Source organism: Thalia democratica, chromosome 5, assembly GCF_965202585.1.
Source record: "Thalia democratica chromosome 5, ktThaDemo2.hap1.1, whole genome shotgun sequence".
Classification (NCBI taxonomy): domain Eukaryota; kingdom Metazoa; phylum Chordata; class Thaliacea; order Salpida; family Salpidae; genus Thalia; species Thalia democratica.
This window is the reverse complement of record NC_139169.1, coordinates 48,225,845-48,248,879: the sequence shown is the minus strand read 5'-3', so window position 1 is coordinate 48,248,879 and position 23,035 is coordinate 48,225,845. Positions and strand designations below refer to the sequence as shown.

General features: G+C 26.6%; 1 protein-coding gene across 1 annotated transcript; it reads right to left on the bottom strand.

The window, feature by feature from the left end:
* Window positions 1–1,831: 1,831 nt before the first annotated feature.
* Window positions 1,832–22,660, bottom strand: LOC145836616 (uncharacterized). Its single transcript, XM_082944404.1, has 17 exons — window positions 22,308–22,660; window positions 20,902–21,086; window positions 19,747–19,977; window positions 18,868–19,467; window positions 12,356–12,466; window positions 11,556–11,631; window positions 10,002–10,188; window positions 9,320–9,517; window positions 8,946–9,113; window positions 7,875–8,037; window positions 5,938–6,058; window positions 5,735–5,841; window positions 5,278–5,458; window positions 3,997–4,172; window positions 3,279–3,445; window positions 2,589–2,795; window positions 1,832–1,966 (listed from the first exon to the last, which is right to left on the bottom strand). Exons 1-17 carry the CDS (start codon window positions 22,658–22,660, stop codon window positions 1,832–1,834), a joined length of 3,366 nt encoding a protein of 1,121 aa, XP_082800530.1.
* Window positions 22,661–23,035: the final 375 nt, after the last annotated feature.

Here is a 23,035-nt window from a genome sequence, read left to right as displayed (position 1 = left end):
TACAAAATGACCTACTAAAATGACTTGAATTGTTTTTTTAGTACAAATTAAACAACATAATATTTTATACAAACCGAATTCTAAGTTCTTAAATAATTTTTGAGATTTACCGCTTTTATGACGTCATAATTATTAAAAAAAATTAACTTGACTTCCAAGCTTTCCAAAATGCCCAAAATAGTTATAGTTTTTTTCGTGATATGTTATGTAAAAATTTACAACTTAGGGGTCATTATTAGGTGTTTTTTAAAATTGATTTAACCGAGGTGAAAGTTTCTTTAAATCATCTAAACTTTTGGAAAAGGTGTTTTTTTTTATATTTCTAAAACACAATTTTTTTAAGCCGGAAAATTAAAAGTGGCCGAAAAAGTAAGCACCCTACTACAATTATTAGAGTGCTCTAAACCAGTGGTCGTCAAGCTAATCAAATTCCGTGTATACCAAGCTGCAAAAAATAAAACCGGTACACCCAAAGATCTAATTTTATTAAGCGCCGCTAGAGGTGGGACTACGTAAACACTTTTATTAGTGCATTTCTCCTTTAAAGTCATAACTCAGTTTGTGTTTACATGCAAACCATTTAATAACTTTTTATATGATTCTCTTTTTAATTGACCTCTTTATTTGTTTTACCTTATTTTCACAATGATATTTTAGTTATATGGCTTGTCTTATATACCTATTAATTGAACACTTCTCCGCAATTAATAAAAATTCCCCAGTTCTGTATTCTTTAAATAATCACATACTTTATTAAATATTAATCACATACTTAATCTAACTCTAAGCATTTTTTTAGTAATCTCAAAATTTCGTGCACCCCTAAATGAGTTTCGTGTACCATAAAAATTTCGTGCATCCCAAAAAAAATTTTGTTTACACTAGTGTGCACCAGTGTAAACCTTGACGACTACTGCTCTAAACTAATGAGCAATAATAATAGTCATTTATCGTAGATGCAATGAGCATAAGAATAGCATTAAGTCAAAAACCTGTAAATAACCAACCTTATCGTAATACATGAAGAAGTTTAAAGTAAAAAAATGAAACACCTCTTGGTCTATTATCTACTAAATGCTATGTAAAGCACGACTAAAACCAGGGCTGTGCTTTATATGTAAAATGAAAAGAATGCCAATCACAGAAACTAGCAGATCTGTATCCTTAAATTTAAGAAATTAATTCTCTACAAATCGGCTTTAAAATTGGTCAATTTAATGACGGGGTTTTGTTAAATTTTTTTTGTTAAAACTTGTGATTAATTAACGGGTCTAAAGCTATAGACTAGTAAAGCAACTATCACAAAATTATGTTATCTTTTATTTAAATCATATATAACGTATGTTTTATCACAAAATAAAGACGCTTAAACAGTGTTTGTTATAGTTTTAAATATAAATTGATCTGTTTTTTAAAGCATTATGCACGGAATTTAAGCCTTATTCATACCACAGTTTACATATTGTGTACATTAAATAGTTTAAGATATAAATATTTAAAATATAATTTTAAGTATACATTTTAAAACATAGTAAACTTTTCTAAATTTCTTATTTGTTTTTAATTTTTTAGTTCGTTTATCGATAGTAAAAACAACGTTAATCTAAGTTAAAGCAATTAAAAAATCAGTTAATCAGAAAAAGCAAAAGCAAATGATTGCTAATAAGTATTTACTTAATAATATAATTCTAGAGATTTAACTTAAAAATTAAAAACAAAACCTATAAATTTTTGAAATTTAATAACTAATTTAATTTTAAGGAGATTTATCTTGTTTATTAGCTTCTTTATAGAAAGAAAAGAAAAATTTAAAGGATTCAATTTTAAAAAATTAAAATAGGTCACAAGTCTTGCTACTTCTAACATTGCCTTCGTATATTCTGTTCATGCAGCATCTTTGGGGTCCTCGATAATGACATCTAGATCCACAGCATTCTGCTCTTATCCACGGTACTCTATCTCCTATCTTTTGTTTTATTTACTTTTTAAATATACTTTTGTAGTTAGAAACAAATACTTTAAAAAATCATGTAAATAGTAGGTATGTTTTATAAAAGACAATGAAATATAAAAAAAGACTATGTTTTTTTAACTAGATCTGAATAAATAAAAACAATTGTATAACAATAAATTTTGACCTGTTTCTATATTAGAAGTAGGTGTGTTTTATAAAAGTTAGTGAATAATTGAAAACTAAAAGATAATGTTTTAGATCTAATTTCAATTAGAAATACTTATGTAAAAATTAAACAAATAACACTTTGTAAAATGGTAAATCTATTAATTTTTTTTAATAATTCTCTATGATTAGTTTAGTATGTATTGCTAGTATATAGTGTGTTATGTTTTGGTTTAGTTTAAACTTTAAATGCCTACATATCTTTAATAGCGTCTAAAAACCATCTAAGTTTTACCTTAATTTATAAGTTAAAACCCAAAATAAATTTTATACAAAATAACAACCTAACTAAAAATTATATCTTCTTAAAAGTAGTCAGATATGTACAAATTAATTTTATAACAACTAAAAAAGTTTAATATTAACATTTAAGATTAAAACTAAATAATCGTTGTAAAAAATTTATTACTTCTAGTAAGTTTCCTTCGCAGCAAATTTTCTTAGTTCTGTCATAAGGAATCCCTAAGCAGCATTCAGTACGTTTGTGAATTTTAGCACTTATAACTTCGTCGCAACAGTAGTCATTGTTGGTATTGTATATTTGCAAACCGCAACATTTAGTAGTACTTCTTCCATATTCAAATGCATGTAATTCTGGATGTATGTCTAATCTTATCTGTGATGTTGTTATATTAAAATTTTATAAAAATATTAGAAGCTAGTAGCTTGTGCGTAAAATAAATTCATTATTCATCGTTTGCTTTCATTTAACTATAAATGTTTTAGATTAATTTTCTAAAACTTTACCTCTTACAATATTTTTTTATCGAATGTATAGCTTGATAATGTTGAATTTGCTGAAACTTACGCTGATAAAATTATATTTATGTTAAATTTTTTTGACAAATTATTCTGGACATAAGTTTTTTAATAAATATTGGTGCAAAACATGAAGAAATATTATTGTTTAAGATTAAAATAATTTAATCATATTTAGTTACTTTAGAGGTTTTTAGCAAAATTTCAAAATGTTTGTTTTATAAACAAAGTTCTTAAATTTAAAAAAAACTTTAACTTAAAAAGTTGTTTTAAAATAAATGTGCAGAAAAATTAAGCATCAAAAACATTATTTAAAAATATCTATTAACTAGAAACTCACACTGGAGCTGCAGCAAATTTGCTTTCTAACGTCATACATGTTTTCACCGCAACATTGGGATGCATACCGGTGCAATTTATCGTAAACAAATCCTTCACAACACAACTGCATTAAAGGATCGAAAGCTTCGTACTGCTCACAACATTGTGCTCTAACAAAAGGAATTGCTGTGTAGAAATATTGTAAAGTAATAATGTAGGCCGAAGCTTTCGGCTAAAAACCAGGTATATACAGATAAATAGAAACTATGAACTTATCATTCAAAAATTGGTTTTTAGTTAGAGAATTTTAGAGTGGTTAAAAAAACTAAGGTGGTTGTAGTTTTGAAATTTAATCGAAAATAAGCGCAAAAACTAACTTGTAGTTCAGAAGAATAAGGTTAAAAATACAAAACGAGTTGATATTTACTAATAATTAAAAAAAATATATCATTTTATTTCTAACTGTCCTTAATTAAAAAAAATAGTGACAAATTGCAAATAGTTAATTAACGTTGATGTAAATACTCTTGAAATAAACTAGTCGAAAAAGTTATGTAAGAATATTGTAAAACATTGTTTGTGTCATAAAATAATTTTAGGTATTTGATACCGTCGGAAAATGTTAAATACAAAAAAAACAATAACAAAATTATACTAGCAAGCTAGTAGAAACTGGTTTTGATACTTAAATGATGATTAAAAAACTTTTAAACTGTGAGGATACTGTAAAAACTTACATTCAGGAACGTCAACTATGACATCATTACAACAAAGCTGCTGTGAAGTGTCATAAACTTCAGTGCCACAACAAGCAGCCTGCCCTTTTGACAATGGAGGGTTTGGGCGGATTTCTCCATGGCAACACTGATGTGTAGCAACATCGTAACCCTCGTTAACACAACACGCAGGTTGCCTAATAATTTATGGTATGCTTGTTTACGAATTAAATAAGTAGCTTTTTATTTTTTATTTCAATCAATAAGTGCATACTCTATTACTGTGACCAATGTTAACTTATTATTATAGTCGTTTATTTAACTTAAGTGAAAATTTAAACGTTCAAACATTTGATAAGTAACTTATTTCATTAAATTAAAACAAAAACTTTGTGTAAACATTTATAGAATATTAAGGTTAGTAAGATATATGTTGCTAAACTATAAAGTAGTTAAACAACTTAGGTCATTTCAAGCTTGTTTATAAAGTTTTTGTTTAACTACTTTTACTATTCAATTTTACGTGAAATACTAAAATGATATAATAATTTTACATATTTTTTTCAATACTTTTATATTTTCTTAAATAAAAAAATAAACACTAACATTTTTTTCTACTACTATAGTGTGATTTAACCAAAAAAATGGTTTATGTATACAAGAAGCTAAGTAATTAGTTTTCAAACAATAAACATTTTGAAGTTTTCAATTTAGTTTTACCACAATATTAATACATATACAAGAGCTTATTAATTTATACAAAACAGTTCAATACATTGTGTAACCACAACGTAGAATAAAACTAGTTAAAAATAAGAAAAAATGCTGAAAAACTTGTTATAATTACCTTTATTAAAAAATACAACTGTTCTTTTATAATCATAAAACTTGTGCAAAGTATTTTAACTCATGTATAAATTTCTATTATTAGGGTTTAGAAATAATTTACGCAAACATAAGAATATTAAGATTTTTATCCGTTTTTTAAACTTGCGGTAAACAGTTTAATCTTCTGTAAAACTTCAAATAAAAATGTTAATAAAAAAATTCTTTACATAAGATAAAGAAGTTGAACAATGGATAATTTTGCTGTTACTTTGAATTACTAAAAACACTTTTGTAAATTACAAACGTCATAAAAATAAAGTTATGAAAACATTTTTTGTTTGATACTTTAATAGCTAAATTTATAAGTGAAGTTTCCACACAACATTTGAAAAGTTGTTTTAATTAAACTTTTTCTGTAAAATGCTTTTGTGTAGTATTTTTTTCAAGTTATAACAACTAAAATGTGATGATCACCTGTAAATTCCAAATATTTGCCCCTGACAACAGACTTGCCCTCCGTTCTGGTCAAAAGCTATACCATTGCAGCAATCCGGACTAATATAAGGTCCACCAGGTCCAAGGTCACAACATATAGTCCTTAATCGGGCGTTAGAGTCTGTTTCAAAGTAAGGACTCCCAGCACAACATGTATCTCCTGTTGTTTGAAAAAAAAAAGTTAATAAATGTTTTATATTTGTAATGTTTGTTAAATGTTACAAAAATTTCTAAAACTCATTGTTTTAAGAAATTAATTGGTTAATCGATATTAACAGATACATTATTTTAATGTTACATTTTTTTAAAATAACTACCTTTAGAAAAGGGTTTTTATAGTAAAAATGTGCTTAATAATTCACATAAATAATTTAGTTTGTATATCGAACAGTTTAAAAATATACTTTTAACAAACAAAGTATAAATTAAATTTTACCGAGTGAAGAATCGAAAACTTCCCCATTACAACAGATACCCGTATCGCTGAAATAAGGAGTTTCGCCACAACAAGAGTCCCTACCATTTCTCAAACCCAACACACTTCTAAAAATATTTTTAACTTGAGTAAATTTAATTTCAAATGAAAAAATTAAAAATACATAAAACTTTCTTTAATCGAGAATTTCAAAAAAAACTAACTCGCAGCAAATAAATTCTCCCTTATCTTTGTAGTAGTATTGAAGGTTAATACCTTGTCCGCAACATGCATCTCCTTGAACTAAATCTTTTGACTGGGTTTCTCCATTACAACAAAATAAACCTGAGTTTATAGTTTTTGAAATATATAATTTCTTAAATTTATTATAAGGCAGTTCATTTTTTTTTTAACTTATATTTTTTGTTTGAAGGTTTTAGTATTTAAAAATTTGCTCATTTCTTAATACACATAATCAATAAGAGATTGGTTTTACTAGCATATCTAGCTTTTAAATATTTCAAACTGGTTCATATTAAACTCAATTATTTAAAACTTGATCATTTAAAGTTTTGTTTTTGCAAACTTATTCATTCTAAATTTGTTTTAATGAAAAACGTTTTTTAAACATCATTGTAGTTTAAAGTATACTCAAATTAAGTTTATTTTTGATTTAAATGAATTACTATAATTTGCTTTATTACTCCAAAAACAGGGTGAGTTTATTATTAAACTTATTTTAACCAAAAGGATATTCTTAAAAAATTAGTTATATTAAGTTATTAAACCATAAAATTATTTTTGTTAAATTCTTTAAAAAAAAGTTTTAAGGTTTAAGATTTTTTAAAACTCTTAGAGGAAAAAATTCAAAAAGTTGTAATTAAATTATGTCAAATGCAATATCATTTTCTTTCAAAAACACTATGTTATAAAATAATTAGTTGGTTAAAAAAAATAACTTTGATATTTTTAAACATATTGAATCTAGATTCTAGAAGGTTGTAACTAAATTGATTATTATTTGATACTATATTGAAACTTTGATTGAATTTGAGTTATATCTTGTTTAAGTTAGAAATAAACAAATTTTCATTTTAGTTTAAATAAATTACCATTCTACTTAAAAATCAATTATGAGTTCTAAGTGATCATTATTGAAGTAGTCAAGTTTAAAATGACAAAGTTTGAAAACATCAAGTTAAAAATAATCAAATCAAGTTAACAAACGTTTAAAACGACTGCGATTTAGAATTGATCGGCTACCAAGAAATTGATTATAAATATTAGAAGAAAATTTATTTGTAATGTATACATACTTTTTTAAGATATCTAATATCGTACAAATTCTGCACCCTATAATAAAAACTTTACAGTAATTAGTCTAAATATTTCTTTTTTTACAGTAGTCGTTGTTTTTCAAAAACTGTCTTTAAAAAAAAATTGGTTATTGATATAATTAAAAACATAACCTAGTCTTCATGTATATAAAAATAAGGTTTGCAAAAAAGAAAAATTACTTAAAAAACAGTATAATTTGTTTTAATTTTTTACATTATAACTAGTAAATTATAAAACTTTCACCTGCTAATGAAGTATAAAACTGACTAATAGTAAAAAAAGAGTTTTTTATTCTATGTCAACAGTTTTTTTAAACATTATCATACATTTATACAATACTAATAAAATCTACAGTTACTTTTGACACTTACTTTAAATATTTAAACTGTCATCCATAAAAAAGTATAAAACTATTTCCATAAAAAGCTTACAGGCATTTAAAATTATTGAAAATTAAACTATTTTTATTTAAATCGTGTATTTATAGTTTTATAGCGGAAAACTTTTTGTAAATAAAAGTTTACATTTTTGCTTATGAAGTTAAAAACCCTTTTTATGGTTTCTTAAACTTAATAAACTTAAAGTAGTCATTTGCATACAACATTAAATTTTATGCTTAAAAAGTATCAAGTTTTCTTTACTAATTACAAACATAATAACAATAAAGAACATTATAAACATGATCATTAGTTTATTAGTTCAGAAATTAAGAAAAAAATATAATATCTTAAAGTTTTGTTTTAATGACTTAATGAATTAATTTAGAGTTTAAATAGTTTTAGTGCAGTTAAAATAATCTACAAGAAGTCCTAAATCTATTTACCATTATCTGGGAAAAAAGGAAACTGTCCACAGCATTCACTACCTTCCACCTCTTTTTCCCACAAACTCTTTCCTTCACAACAAACATAAAAACTTTCATCGTAAGCAACCGAGCCGCAACATTGCATTTCTCCAGAGGTATCATCCTGGTCTAACAGTACACCCTTGCAGAATTACATTTTATTTTTAATTACTTAAGTTTAAAATTTTATAACAAATTTATAATACTAACCATATAAATTTTTAAAAGTTATTTAAAGCGGTAAAAAAAGTAAAAACGTAAATTAATTATGTGAGCTGTATATTTTTTATTGAATAAAAAATTAGGTAGTAACTGCTTAAACTTCTTACAAAAAATAAAAATTTAAATATACTGCAGAAAATTAAAAAGAACTGAAAATAATTATGAAACATTTTTAGAATAAATTAGTTTATTAATTCAAATAATTTTTTAAGTAATAGTTTTACTAGAATTTAGTTTTAATTACATTTTAAATACAAAAATATACTGTTTACATATTTTAACACTAATAACTTTCAACTGTTGTTGGATAAAAAAATATTTCAAAATTAATAGGTTGAAGTTTACTCTTTTTGAAATAAATATACTTTATACAACAGTATTAGACACTAATTGGCTGTAAATCATAAAAACATTCCATAATCAGAAGTACATTTAAAAAATTAACAAAATAATAAAATACTTTTAGACGAAGTTTAAGTTGTGTATTAAATTAACTACGAAATAAGTAAACATAAGTGTTAAACAACTAAATATGTTAGATATATTAAGTGATAAGATATATGTATATACACAGTTATATATCAAAAGTTATAACCTACAGTAAAATTAAAAGGTTTTCAGAATTAAGAGTCTTTTTTTCACATTGTTAGTTTAAGATAAATTTACCACTATATAGAATTAAAGCAGCTATTTAAAGTTGTTTGTGCAATTTTCGATAAACATAATAAACAAGACATATAAAAAACAAATCGGTAATTTTGTCTTTAAAGAAAATATTTAAGCACGATCAACATAGTTTAAGTTAATAAAAATTAAATTAGTTCAAACCTCGCAACATATTTGTGAAATTGGGTCATATGGTATTCCATTGCAACATTCAGTGATTTTACTATCAGGAACTGCTAAATCTTTCAAAATGCCGTTGCAGCAAACTTGCTTTCCTTTCATGCCAAGTGTATAATTTGCACAACAAAAATTTGTTTCTAACTTACCAACCTAAAAAATGTTTGTTGATAAAAAGTTAATTTGTAAGTAAGTCGATTTTTTATAAACAAAAAATTAATATTCTAAATAGTTTGCATAAATTTTAGCTATAAAAACGAGCTTTGTTGGAATGCAAGTAGTAATTGAACAAAAGTATTTTACATGTGGCTCTAACAAAAATTACTTAACAAAAAACATATCAATTTCAATATGTATACTTTTCCATTGCAGCAGAAACTGTGTCTAGTGTTGTACGGTGTTCCATTTCCATCTGGTGACAGGCAGCAATCAGCGTACAAGTCGGGTATATCTAACACCTGACCGTCGTTACATGGACATGATTGCAATCTACCATCAAAACTAGCACTTTGCCCGCAACACTTTGATTGCCATGGAAACAGTGTAGCTGAAGAAACCTGACGAAACAAATTAAATTTTGAAAAGTAAATATTGAAGTAGAGAGCATTTTGACAGCTATAACATAACTTTAGTCAACTAACTACCTAAAAAAATTTTTTGTACTAACTATTCTACCACTATTGTTAACAGTATCAACTAATGTTTATTCAAGTAACTTATTGATAAGAAATGTCTTGCCTGAACTTTTTTAAGTACATAATATAAATACGATAAGATATAATACCAACCTTGTCTTTAATATTAGACACAAAAATAATGTAATAGTAAACTTTAAGTTAAAATAAACTAAAAGATTTAAATAAATGATTTGGAAATTCATATAAACTATTAAATTTTCTAAAGAAGACTTTTAAAAAATAACAAAAATTAAAAAGATAATTTTTATATGCGGATAAAATACAAAATAAAAAGGTAACTATTTTTCTACAAAAGCGGTATTTAAAAAACATAACTCTTTTATTACTGTTTTCGGAAACACACCCGTTTAGATCCACAACAGATGTGCCTTCTTCTGTCATAAACTTGAGGTGGTTCCCGACCACCGAAACAACACTGTTGAACACCCCAGAACACAAGGTCAGCCCCGCAGCACGATGCACTGTGAGTGTACTTCCGTTTAGAATGCGCCCTTCCATGACCAGTCCACCATTCGCAACACTTTTGAAACCTTTTTAGTTTTTTTTTCAATCATCATGTATAATTAAAATATTTTCTTTCGTTTAATTTTTAAGAACAAACTTCTAGAGTAGAGGTAGATTTAAAGTAACTGAACTTTACCCGTTTCTGAGAGCTTCATATATTGTTTGAATAGTAGAATATTTTAGATATTTTAACTGATAAAAACAAGAAACTATTTTACATGGTGTACTCACAATTACCACCATTTTTTCAAGTTTTTTTTTACTAACACATTTACCCACTTCCCTTTGTCGGTAATCGGTTCCCGAATTTGAACAGGTTTAAATCGTGTGGGTTTGAACCGAGCGGTTCCCGTTTTACATACTTTAAAAAATGTTCAACTTTTAATTTTTAACAAAATATTTCAAATTTAAGGTTAACCATCTGTTTCAACTTATCTCAGTCTTAAATGCGTTAATTAAAAAGTAGACTATAAGTAGATTAAGAAATTCTTTGAATATTAATCTGATAAAACCTGTGAGCTACACCCAAAGCAAATCTTTCTGTTACAAAGAAAACTTGTGTTTATTACGTAGCTTTAAAATGAACTTAAAGTCATACAATGTTAAAAAAGATCAAGTGACCCAGGTAAAAGTGAAACTTTATAAAACTAATACTTTAAAAAAAAAAGGTTTTTAAATCAATTTTACTCATAATTTTCTTTCAACCTATTTCTAAAAAATACTACGTCTAGTAAAATAAAAGCTAAATAGGTTTTTATTTATAAGCAACTAACATTTTTACATTTTTTAACAATTTAAGTTTTTTTTTTTTTGAGTTTATTTTGTTATTTGAATAAATAAAATTACACAATTACATATAAAATATACAAATTAGTTTAGTATATTTAAGATTTAGTTTTTAGTTTTTATTTTTGCTTCACTTCCATTTATCCTATATGCAAGTATAGGAGTGAAACATTGTTTTGATTGTAATAAACTGTTGAAATAAATATTGATTAACAAAAAGTGATAATAAAAGATTCTAATTGAATTTTCTTATAATATTAAAGATAAATTATAATATATGATACCTTACAGAGTTCTGTATTACTTAAAAAAAAACTATTTCACTCTAATTCTATATTAGCTTGATTACTACAATTATAAAATAGTTTTGTTTTGCTAAATCCATTTATTTTATAACAACTATAAATTGATAGTCAAAAGTTCTTTTAAATTCAATGTCGAAGTATGATAATAATAAAAATCTGTAAGAAATACTGAAGCAATTATATGCATCAAAAATATACTTGTTATACTAGGAAAAAGCTTAAAAACTACAAAGTAATGATTAAATGTCTGAGTTATAAAGTTAACTTTAATATCATTTGAAAAACTTAATGTCAATAACTACCTCGGCCAGATTGGTGATCCGTATTCAGGACTGCCACAACAATCCAAACCAGTTTTGTTTGTATATACCGTACCTCCTTTATTATATCAGTGTTTTGTTTGTCGAAGTAAAATGTATGATATATAGTATGATATATAGTAAATTTTCACATGTATGTTACATATGAAAATTTAAGATTACAGCTTGATATAAATAGCTTTAAACTTACAAGTATAAAAGAATTAAAATATCAAAATAAAATTAACATTACAAACTATTTTTGAAATACGATTTAGTTTTGTTTGAACTTGGTACAACAAACGTGTATCTATTTTTATCTAAAATGATTTAAAATTCTTGAAATAAAGAATTCTAATGTAACTTAAACTTTTTACAACATTTAGTTTTTTTTTATTAGTTTATGTTTAAGGATTAAAAAATACTTACTAGTCAATGACTTAGTTAAAACAGTTTTATAATATAAAAAACTTGTAACGAAAAAGTGAAACAATTAGTTAAAAATACAAGCAGAAGTAATTTAAAGAAAAAGTCAATCAGAAAAAAAAAACACTAGAAAGATTCTTAGTTTAAACTTGGATTAAAGTCTATTGCTAAAACAAAGGTTTATTACAAAACGAGTAACAATAAATTATAGATATTAATACCTTGTTATAATTTTCAAACCTGTTGCTCTGGAATATAAAACTAAGTCAGGCTATAATTTTTATTTAAAGTTTGCAGGTTTTTCTAGCTTGCTTAAAACTATTTAACATTTTATTTTTAAAATTAATCGAAAAAAAATTTTCTAACACTTAACTAACCGCAACAAAAAGAAGTGCAAGTGTCGTATAAAAGTCTATCAGTTGTTCCATCATGATTAAACTTTGTACAAATTGCATAACCACTTTCAACAAAACTTCCTGGATCAGGCTCTGTAATTTTTTAAATTACAAGAACAGCTATTTTTACAAGCTATTTTGACTTATTTTTAATAGTAAAAAGCCTATTTTAAACCATAATAAATATTTCTAACATACATTTATATTAAATATTTTAACTAAATTGTGTTAGTATATATATATATATATATATATTTAATAATTTTAAGCTATAAAACTGTACCAAAAACAAACTAAAACAGTCCAAAACACTGTTTTGCTGATGTAGCGCATTAACTATAAAATAAGTTATTTAGTTGATTGTAAAGTAAATAAAAACGTACTGAATCTTTAGTTTAAGACTTCTATAAGTATTTAAAAACTTAATATTAAACCTTAGTCATAAATAAAACAACCTTTTGAAGTAGCTAGAACACTAAGCAAAAATACGTTCAAATAATAATAATTATTTTCACAGATATAATCATACTACACTTGGACTAAAATTCGACACAGTTTGGTTTTATTATAGATAAACTGTAAATTTTATTAATCTTTTCTTGATAACTAATAATCAAACAACAAATAAAACAAGAAATATAATAAAATTTAACAAAATAACTATTTAAACTGTATTTTATTGTTAAGAAACAGTTGTAAAAAGTTCTCGCGTAATAACTTTTTTACTAACTTAATGATCAACTATTTAAGTTTTTGTAGAATGTTTAGTAATAGGTTGAATTTATTTTTGTTAAACAATTTTTTCTATGTCTTAAAATAAGCGTCTAATCATACTTTTAAAAAACTTCAATGAAAAAAATGAAGAAAAGTTGTGAAGAATAATTACTATATAACAAACTTAATTCAATATAGGTAGTATAATAAGCAGTATTTGTTTCAATGTAAACAACAACAAATTTCTAATTATAATATTGAGTAGCTGTCAAGTTTGCACGAGCGTACAAAATTGCACGGGGGCACAAAATTGCACGAAGATACTTTTGCACGAAGACACTTTTGCACGAGAAGACAGCTTTGTACGGAGACATTTTTGCACGGAGGCATTTTTGCACGGGTTTAACTTTTTTTCATTTTTATTTTTTTTTATTTTTTTTTACTATAACTTTTACCCCAAAACCTTACCCTCGGTCGGTAACTTATTTTTTTTTAGTTAATTTTTGTTATATAATTATTTTTTTTTTACTATCAGTATTACCCCTAACCCTTACCCTCGGTCGGTAGCTTTTTTTTCTTTTTAATTAATTTTTCTTTATTCATTTTATGTTGTTGTAAAATAATTTTCATTAGTCATTTTTTACTTATTATTTTTACTTTCACTGTTACCCTTAACTCTAACCCTCGGTCAGTATTTTTTTTTTTCTTTTTGTTTTTTGATTAGTTTATCTTTTAGTTTTTTTATACTGGTTTTTTTCTAAATATTTTATTTTCAGTTTATTTTTACTCTCGTGCAAAAATTACCCTCCGTGCAAAATTGACCCTTGGTGCAAAATCGTCTTCGTGAAATTTTGTCTTGTCGTGCAACTTTGTGCCCTCGTGCAACTGAGTAAACTCGCGCAATTTTGTCTTTGTGCAATTTTGACCCGTTCCCATTAGACTTATTAACATTAGTAAACTGCTATTTTGTACAAAAAAGCAATTAAAAGGTTGTTCAAAGGTTTTTTACTATTAACTTCAGTTCCTTTACTAGGAAATATCAGTTATTAAAATTAAAAGAGTAAATCATAAGTAGCACTAACTTCACAGACCATGAAATAAAACTACAGGGGGAGAGAGTGGGTAAAACTTCCTGGAATAGCTCAAAACTATTTTGTTTAAAACAAAAACAGTAACTAAACTTTATTTTGAAATATAACTAAGAAAGTTTAAGAAAAAAAAACTATTTTTTTTTACGTGATGTCTCTTCTTTTCGGTTAAAAGTTTAACTCGTTCTCTATAAGAACCAAAAATATATATATAACATTTTTTTAGGAAATTATTTAACTGGTACCAACACGTAACAAAAACTAGAAGAATATCAAAACAAACAAATTAAATCACTTCTTATTTTAAAGCTAATAAAAAAACTTTAAGAAGTCAGTTTTTTGATTCTTATAAAGCTTTCCCTTACCCTCGGACACTAGATCAATATTTAGGACCCAAAATCCAAGAGGCTCCAACTACGTCTTGTGATAGGTATACTTATTCTTAATATTTTTCAATAGTTAAGTTGTATACCATTTGTAGTGTATAGTTATACACGAGTGCTAAGCTACTGGGGTTAAAAAAAAACTTGTAAAAGTACGCTTCTTAAATTCAAAAAATGCAAAGTATACAATAAAGTTTAACATACCTTTCTTCAGAAATAAGTGATTAGTAGGTCGTAGAGCACGCATACGACAAGCAAACATCAAGAATTTTTGTTTACATTCAAGTTAATGGCTATAAGACATATGTAATAGCAGTACCATTTTGAAGCAGTTTAAGAATATTGCATGCATAGATAAAACATGCAAATCATCATAAAGTACTTGAATACAAATACTGTTTTTGTTTAAAGACATTTAATTCGAAAAACTTTTCTTTATAAGCTCGTTAATGCGCTTGTTAAAGAGATATGCAGTTTACAACATAACATTCATATATTTATTTGTTATTAAGTTCTGTACAGGTTTTTCATTGTTTATAAATATTTTTTTTTAAACTGTTATCACTGGATTAAAATGGTTGTAATAAAGATTTCAATCCACAAAAGCGAGTACCAGACTCCAGATCAACCTAGTTATGTAGTTTCCAGTCTTCTCGACCTCAACAAAAGAGAGCAAGAGTAACTTTTGGGTCTTCTAAATATAGAGAAAAATCAAAACCAACTCAGCTTAATGGACCGTGTACATCAGTCAGATGGGAAGTATTAATTATAAAAACCATCTACATGGATCCGATAGAAACGTTCCGTTGTTTTCTCTAAAATTTGCTGAGTCAGGGAGCAAAAACCTGTGCAGCTTTTTTTTAATTTATACCTTTATTCCTAACCCACCTTACTCAAACATATTAAGAATGGTTACAAAAAGAAATGTTAGATAGCTGAAAATATTTAAATAAAGAAATATAGTTTTTTTTATTTTACTGACTCTGTAAGTATTAGGGAAAACACCTTAACGTTTTAACAAGACTCGGTCTACATGCAACGAAAGTGCACTAAAAACAAACTGCACTTTTTATGTTGAAAAATTAACGGAGTCAAATGCAGTGATTAAAGTTACATAATGGTGTAAAAAAGCAGAGCTTATAAGCCTGCACCAGGACCATGATATACCTTTCTTTATTTGATTCTTGAAACTAAAAAAAGAAGATTCTAAAATTAAGTTAAGTTCGCTAAACTAAAAGTTTCTGATAAACGAATCGAGCCTCTGCCTAAACACCTGAACATAATTCGCAACATTCCTAATTAGAAAACAAAGACCTACCACATATACACGGAGCTTATTTGGTCAGATAAATCAAGCATCGAATTATGCTTAACTACGTAAAGTCATGGCACTTTTATATCAATTTCTCAATTCAAAATGTAATTTACTTAGACTGAAAACGATTTCAATGAGTCTAAATACATAATTATTAACACTAGGTAAAATAGTATTTAAACTTTCGAGCTTAAAAACTAACATACCCAAGACTGTTCATAACAAATTTTGGGCTACTTCTTTATGAAAAACATTGCGAATGCAATAACCGCTAACCAGACTGGTGCACAACTGAAAAAAATGCTTGCAGATTTAAAGTTTTAAGATAAATTATACTACCATAAGAGGCGATTTGCTTGCCAATACTTGGTCCTTAGAATAGACAAAATATTGCATAGTTATTCTAAATGTGAAGTAATGAGACAAGTTGCATATGTTAATTGCATATGAAATTATTTTGTTCTTATTTTTTATGATCAATTTGTTTTAACTAGAGCTTACTTTCACAAACCCCAACTTGGCAAAAAGTAAAAACATAATCGTCTTTTTTATTAAATACTACCCCTGCACTTGTTAATTACCTATTTACTTTGTCTCACCTTACTAGTTTTTCCCTATTTGATATCCAAAATCGACTTTTAATGGCAATATCGCCGACTTTGAAAAACTCTGTTTTAGATTATTCCTAATTTAAATTGTTTAAAGTTTTAGATATCAATCTTTTTAAGTTCTAATATAGTATCGAGCGACATACGGCCCGCGGAGTGAAAATGAACGATTTGTCAGTGTTTACAAAACTTAAGTGGGACACGGCCCACAAAAAATAAAATTACGGCCAGTAAAACTACGGCATGTAAATCTTGCCCGCTAAACAATATTTTGAAAATTATTCTATATATTCTGGGATTTGAAATGAAGACAATAAAAGTTCTTAAGTACAACTTAAGAGGGATTTGAAACTTACATTACTTATAGCTAAAAGACGATCACATAGACTTGTCTCCGATATTGAAATAAACTAAATAATTGAGTAATTTTCGTTAATTAAATGAAATGCTTTGGCTCATCAAAGACTTTATTTTTCTATATCTGGCCCTCCGACTAAATACGTCGTTTATCCCTGTTCTAATATATAACTATTATAAAAGGTCTTGTAGTACATACTGCAATTGTATCTTATTAATTAATACTTCTAAACTAATGCTCTTCACTTTTTTGTATCATAATTAATTGTTAACTAGTTATTTGTATAATCAACAAAAACATCGGCAAAAGTCAGCAGAGCAGAAGCCTGAACTTTCGTATGCCGTTACAGAAGCTCAAGTTGAACATAAGGTTGATCTTAATCAATACGATCATCTGACCACAAGCTTTATGTAAACTGAGACTGGTTTCGTCCTGATTGGGACTTATTAGTCTGTCACAACTGAATAACTTGCATTCTTCAATCTACAAACGGTTTATACATGCAAGCATGAAGCAACCATAGGCTGGCATTGATCAGTGACGTCAGCATCGTCTTTTGCCGTGCAACATTCAGTTTTTTAACATAAGGATTGATCATACTAGCTCGATCATCAAACCACAACCTTTCGGTAGACTGAGCTTTCGGTATTGCACGTTGCACGGCAAAAGACAATGCTGACGTCACTGATCAGTGCCAGCAAGTTATTGCTTCGCGCTTGCATATATGAACCGTTTGTAGACAGAAAATTTTTTAGATGTTCGGTTGTAACTGACTAATAAGTCCTGTTCAGGACGAAACCAGTTTCAGTCTACCTAAAGCTTGTGGTCTGATAATCAAGTTAATATTTTCAACCCTTATGTTTTTGTATTTATACATATAACATACAATTTTATCTTCTACTCTTTATTTATTCTTAATTCATTAAACTAAGATGATTTTCAGAACTCCGTCGAATAAAAAAAACTCCATCAAAAAACTGAATAACAGTTTAATAAAAATTAAAACTATGAAAAACAATACTACATTGAGCACCTAATGACTTTAAATTCTACAAAATGGTCAAGTATTAGAGTTTTTTATAAATAAGAATATTAAAAAAACTAAAACTTTAAAAATTGATTTGTTCCATAACTAAAATTACAATGATTATAAAAAAAAACTTTATCTTAGATCTAACTTTTAGGCTCGTAAACAACATTTGATAAAAATAATAAAAAAGATAAACATTAATTCACGTTTGAAGCTTAAAAAGCCTTTAATTTAAACACTTATTTATGTATTATGCAGGTTACTAACACTTTTTAAAGTTTTTATAGTTGTAGAAGCGTAATAGGCTATATTAAAAGCTTCTCCGGGTAATACAGAAAATTATTACTCATTATTTTAATATAACTTAATCAAAAAGACTTAAGAACTAAAGTTTTGAACAACGCATCTGGGTAAACACAAATGAAGAAGTATTATTGAGTTTTTTATTTCTATTTTAAACAGTATTCAGTACATTGATGTAGTTTATTAGCTTTTTTTTTATTGTCATAATCTTACAGATATAGTTCGTAAACTCAATTTAGGACTTAATGTCTTTTTTTTAATCTTATTTTTTAGAAGTATAATAACTGACGATACCAATAGGAATAAACATTGTTTTGTAATTAGCTCTAATTATTTGAGTGTGTGTTAAAGAAATAATAAAGTTAAATTCAAACTGAAACTTCATTGTTTGAAATATGTTATAAAAGTCTTTATACAACAACTTATAAGAAAATAAAAATACTTTTTTGTATGTATATGATGTCTATTAACAAATAGTCACTTAATATACTAAAAGTATCACAATATAATACTTAATATCACAATATACTAAAAGTATACAAATTTATAATTTACAAAATACATATTTTTAACAGAACATGATAGATACTCTAATTCATAAAAAAACTATTTGCAAGTAGAATACTAAAGTTTAAAAAAATAGTTGTTAAAAATATATCTTTTGATAATGAACATGCAACGTTAAAGAAATTAACCTTTTGTAGTTGTTGTCGTGGTTGTTGTTGGAACAGTTGTTGTTGTAGGCTTTGTTGTAGTAGTTGTTGTTGTACTTGCAGTAGTTGTCTTACGTTTAGTAGTAGCTGAAGGAGTAACAAATGAAGGGGGGTTACCTTGAACATTTGGATTAATGGTGGTCGATTTTTGAGTATGCTTTTTTGTTGTGCTCGTTTTTCTTCTTCTTGGCCTTCGGGTTGTAGTTGTCTTTGTTTCTTTTGGACTTTTTATTTTTGCTTCACTTTTATTTTTTTCTTCGTCGTCTAATTGTAGTTCATTTTCATTTGATTTTTCAGTAGAAATTTTTTCTGTTGTTTCTAATGTAACAAGTCTAGTAGTAGAAATTACATTTGCTGTTTTCAAGTCAAAAGTAAAAGATTCAGTAGAAATTGTATTTAGTTCGTTTTTATCTTTATTTGTTGTCATGTTTGTTTTATAATTAGATGTAAAGTTGTTTGTAGAATTACCATAATCATAAAAAGTATTGTCTGTGGTGTTAAATTCTGGAGATATGAAACTAGTGGTCTCTTCAAGAGAAGGAGTTTCAAAAGTATTTGATGAATATGAAGTTCTGTCTACACCTTTATTTGTTGTTATGTTTGACTTATACTTAGAAGTAAAATTGTTTGTATAACTACCATAATCATAAAAAGTACTGTATGTGGTGTTAAATTCTTGAGGTATGAAACTAGTGGTCTCTTCTAAAGAAGGAGTTTCAAATGTATTTGATGAGTATAAAGTTCTATTTACATCTATATTTGTTGTCATATTAGTTTTATGCTTGGAAGTAAAGTTATTTGTAGAGCTACCATAATCATAAAAAGTACTGTCTGTGGTGTTAAAGTCCGATGATGTAAAACTAGTGGTCTCTTCTAAAGAAGGCGTTTCAAATGTATTTGATGAATATAAAGTATTATCTACATCTTTGTCACCAGTATCATATTCGCCCATTAGTTTAGCAAATAGTTCAGGGTCGTAATCCATCCCAGTCCAGATATCAGTTTCGTACTCGTACTCTTCTCCTTCATAATATTCACCAACTTCTGTTTCTTCCGTGTTTTCATCTACATAAGAATATTCGTCTTCATTCTCTTCATAATTTTTAGTTGTTACATCATAATATGTTAAAGTACTAGCTACGTTTGATGGTCTACTAGTAACTTTTATTTCTGGTCTTAAAGTTGTTGCTGATGATTTTCTATGATTTAACTTCGCTTTGATCGTTGTTTCTTTAACTTTACTTTTAAGCTTTGACAGTTTTCTAACACCCTCATTACCTTCATTAATTGTTGAATTTATCACCGGATCTTTACTTATTTTTTCAGTCGTTGCACTTAAAGCGTTGATTTGAAACTTAGTTGTATGATTTTCTTGTTTTAAAAAAGAAGTCGTTTGTTTTGTTTTTGTATACTTAATTTTTTCTGTTGTATTGCTATCAGGAACTATTAAATCATTTGTAGTTGTAAAAATAGACTCAGATACAAATAATTCGCTACTTGAATTGTAAATACCATCGTCTGTGTTATTCATTTTAATATTTTGAAGTTTTGAAGTATACAGATAGTTTTTAGCTGAAGTATTAGGTTCTGAAGTATGATTTACAAAATTAGTTGTAGATAAAAACTTTTCTGCTTTATTTTTACTTGTTTGTATTTTTTGTTTAGTTTCGTTTTTTACTGCTGTAGCTTGTTTTTTCTCAAACTTAAAAGTTGTAACATTGACTAATTGTGGAGAATTACTGTTTGTATGGTTGTTTACCTTTTCTAATGAAGTTGTAGTAGATGAAGGAGTAGTCTCTTCAGTTATTACGATAAAACTTTTATCTAAGCTGTTAACTTTGTTTGAAGCACTAGTAAAATTAAGCAATGGTGTCGGTACACTTGCTAAATTTAAAAAAAATGCTTTTAAAGTTCCATTTAACTTTTTACTGTCATCGTCATTAGTTGTAAAAACGTTAAAAGGTTGCGTACTATCATTAAAAAAAAGTTGTTCTGTAACAACTTTGTTATAATCACTAGTTTCTGAAGGAAGCTTTGTTTCTGACATCGTCTGAAAACTATCACTCGTAACCGAAATCGATTCATTAGCTTTACCATTAACTCCGTTTTGAAAAGTTTTTTCGGTTGTTTCGTTTCCATTATACATTAAATCTCCGTAATTGTTTTCCATACTTGTGTTATAAAAGTTTTTAGTTTCGATGCTGTTTGATGAAGAATGAATACTATCTACATTAGTGTATACTGTGTTTGGTGTTTCTTTATTAAGTAAAGTGTCAATCGTTGGAGCGATAAAATCTCCAGTTTCTAATAAGATATTTTCTGTTAAGTTGTCTACTTTGTTCGAAGTGTTTACTTTTTTAATTGGAGTCAATGGTATTGTTGCAACAGTCATATCAAAAAACTTTGTGTTTATAGTTATGTTTGAGCCATCACTGACATTGTTTACAGATTTTAAATCCTTAACAGCTTTAGTACTTTGAATTGACAAAGTTTGTTCATTGATATATTTTAAATCATCATGTGTTTCTGAAATAACTTCTTTTTTTGATAGTGCCTCAAACTTATCATCCATTAACAATGATTTACTTGATTTATCTTTTTTTTTATTTTCAGGCGTTTTTGATAACTTTTTATTACCACTAACAATACTATACTGCAAATCTTCCAACTCATTTTCAATAGTTGTGGTTTTTGAATATTTATCTTTTAAACTTTCTTGTAAAAAGTAAGCACTACCTTCACTAACTACTTCTGCTTTTGTTGTTTCCTCGTTAAATGAGTACGGTTTAGTAAAAGTAGTAGTAATTATTTTATCAAAATTACTTTTTGAAGGCTTGAAATGTTCATAGATATTTTTATAACTGGTTACTTCATTGTTTTGAGCTGTATAATTTTTATTTGCCTGAGTAGCTTTGACTTGATTAGTTACAGTACTTGATTTATTTTTTTCACCATTTTCTACTAAAACATTATTTGTTTTAATCAAGTTAGTGTAAGGTGATGTTGTAAAGTTGTAAATATTTTTATTAGATGTATAATCTAAAACATTTGTTGGTTGGGTCACAAGGCTATAATCTAAGTTTATAGTCGACATATCTACATGCTTTGATTGTGCGTTCTTAAGTGTGCTGACAAAATTACTCATTGCGTTTTTGGTTGTATTATCATTCATACTATCTTTTTTACTTATAGTCTTGTCTTTATCAGCAAGCTCAAAATTATTTCTTTCAAATGAAAACAGTATAATATCACTATCTTTATCATTTTCAGCTACCTTTTGTTTTGATTGGTTGTTTAAGCTTTTTGTTTTTGTTGCTTCTACCTTAGAACCATTTTTGACCTTTTTTGATTTTTTATTTTTATTTCTTTTTTTACCTTTTCGTTTCTTTTTTTTCTCATTTTTCTCATTCTCATTGTCTAACTGCATGACCACTTGTCTTCTTAAAACATTTTCATCATCGTTGTATTGTTCAGATAGTTCTTCTGAGTTGTCATTGTTGCTTGTCACACTCATTTTTAGTCTTTTCATTAAAGCTTTTCTTCTTTTTGATTGGTTCTCTTCTTTTAACACCATCAACTTTTCTATAAGTCTTCCTTCCCTTTTCTCCTTTTTAAGGGTTTTTCTCATTTGGGCTTTTCTTTTTTTCACTGCTGCTCTCCTTTTTGCTTCTTTTTCCTTCTGAGCTTTGGTTTTCTTTTTATTTTCCTTAAGATCTATACTATTGATATTTTCGGGTTGTTTGTTTTTAAGAACAACTTTTTTTTCTGTCGACATAATACCTTGCTCTAAATAGGGACTTTTTGTTGGTTTTATTACATCTGTGCTATCTGCCGCTGTTAAATTATTTCCTGTTTCAATTGACAATTTAGCAATATTTAATGAAACAATGAATTTTTATATTTTATGTTTGTTGAGAGTGCAAAATAAATAAACATCCTTTCAAAAACTTCAATGTACCTTTTTTATTCTTTAAATTAAACTTAAGTATTTAAGAATGTTGTTATATTGTACAGAAGTTAAGTCTTGTGTTATTTTGTTCGTAAAAGCTTGTACAACGTACAAATTTACCAGTTATAACACATGAGAAAAAGATAAATAACCATAATTAACTTAATATTTTAATCTTATTTTTTTATAACCGGAGTCAGC

What these genes read in the sequence shown, in the direction of transcription:
- LOC145836616 (XM_082944404.1), bottom strand. Translation starts at nt 22,660, where the DNA reads ATGTCGACAGAAAAAAAAGTTGTTCTTAAAAACAAACAACCCGAAAAT. An exon ending in GTTTCTGCTGCAATGGAAAA is followed by an intron (nt 9,114 to 9,319) that starts GTATACATATTG and finishes AACATTTTTTAG; the next exon opens with GTTGGTAAGTTAGAAACAAA. An exon ending in GCGAAGGAAACTTACTAGAA is followed by an intron (nt 1,967 to 2,588) that starts GTAATAAATTTT and finishes ATAAAACAAAAG; the next exon opens with ATAGGAGATAGAGTACCGTG.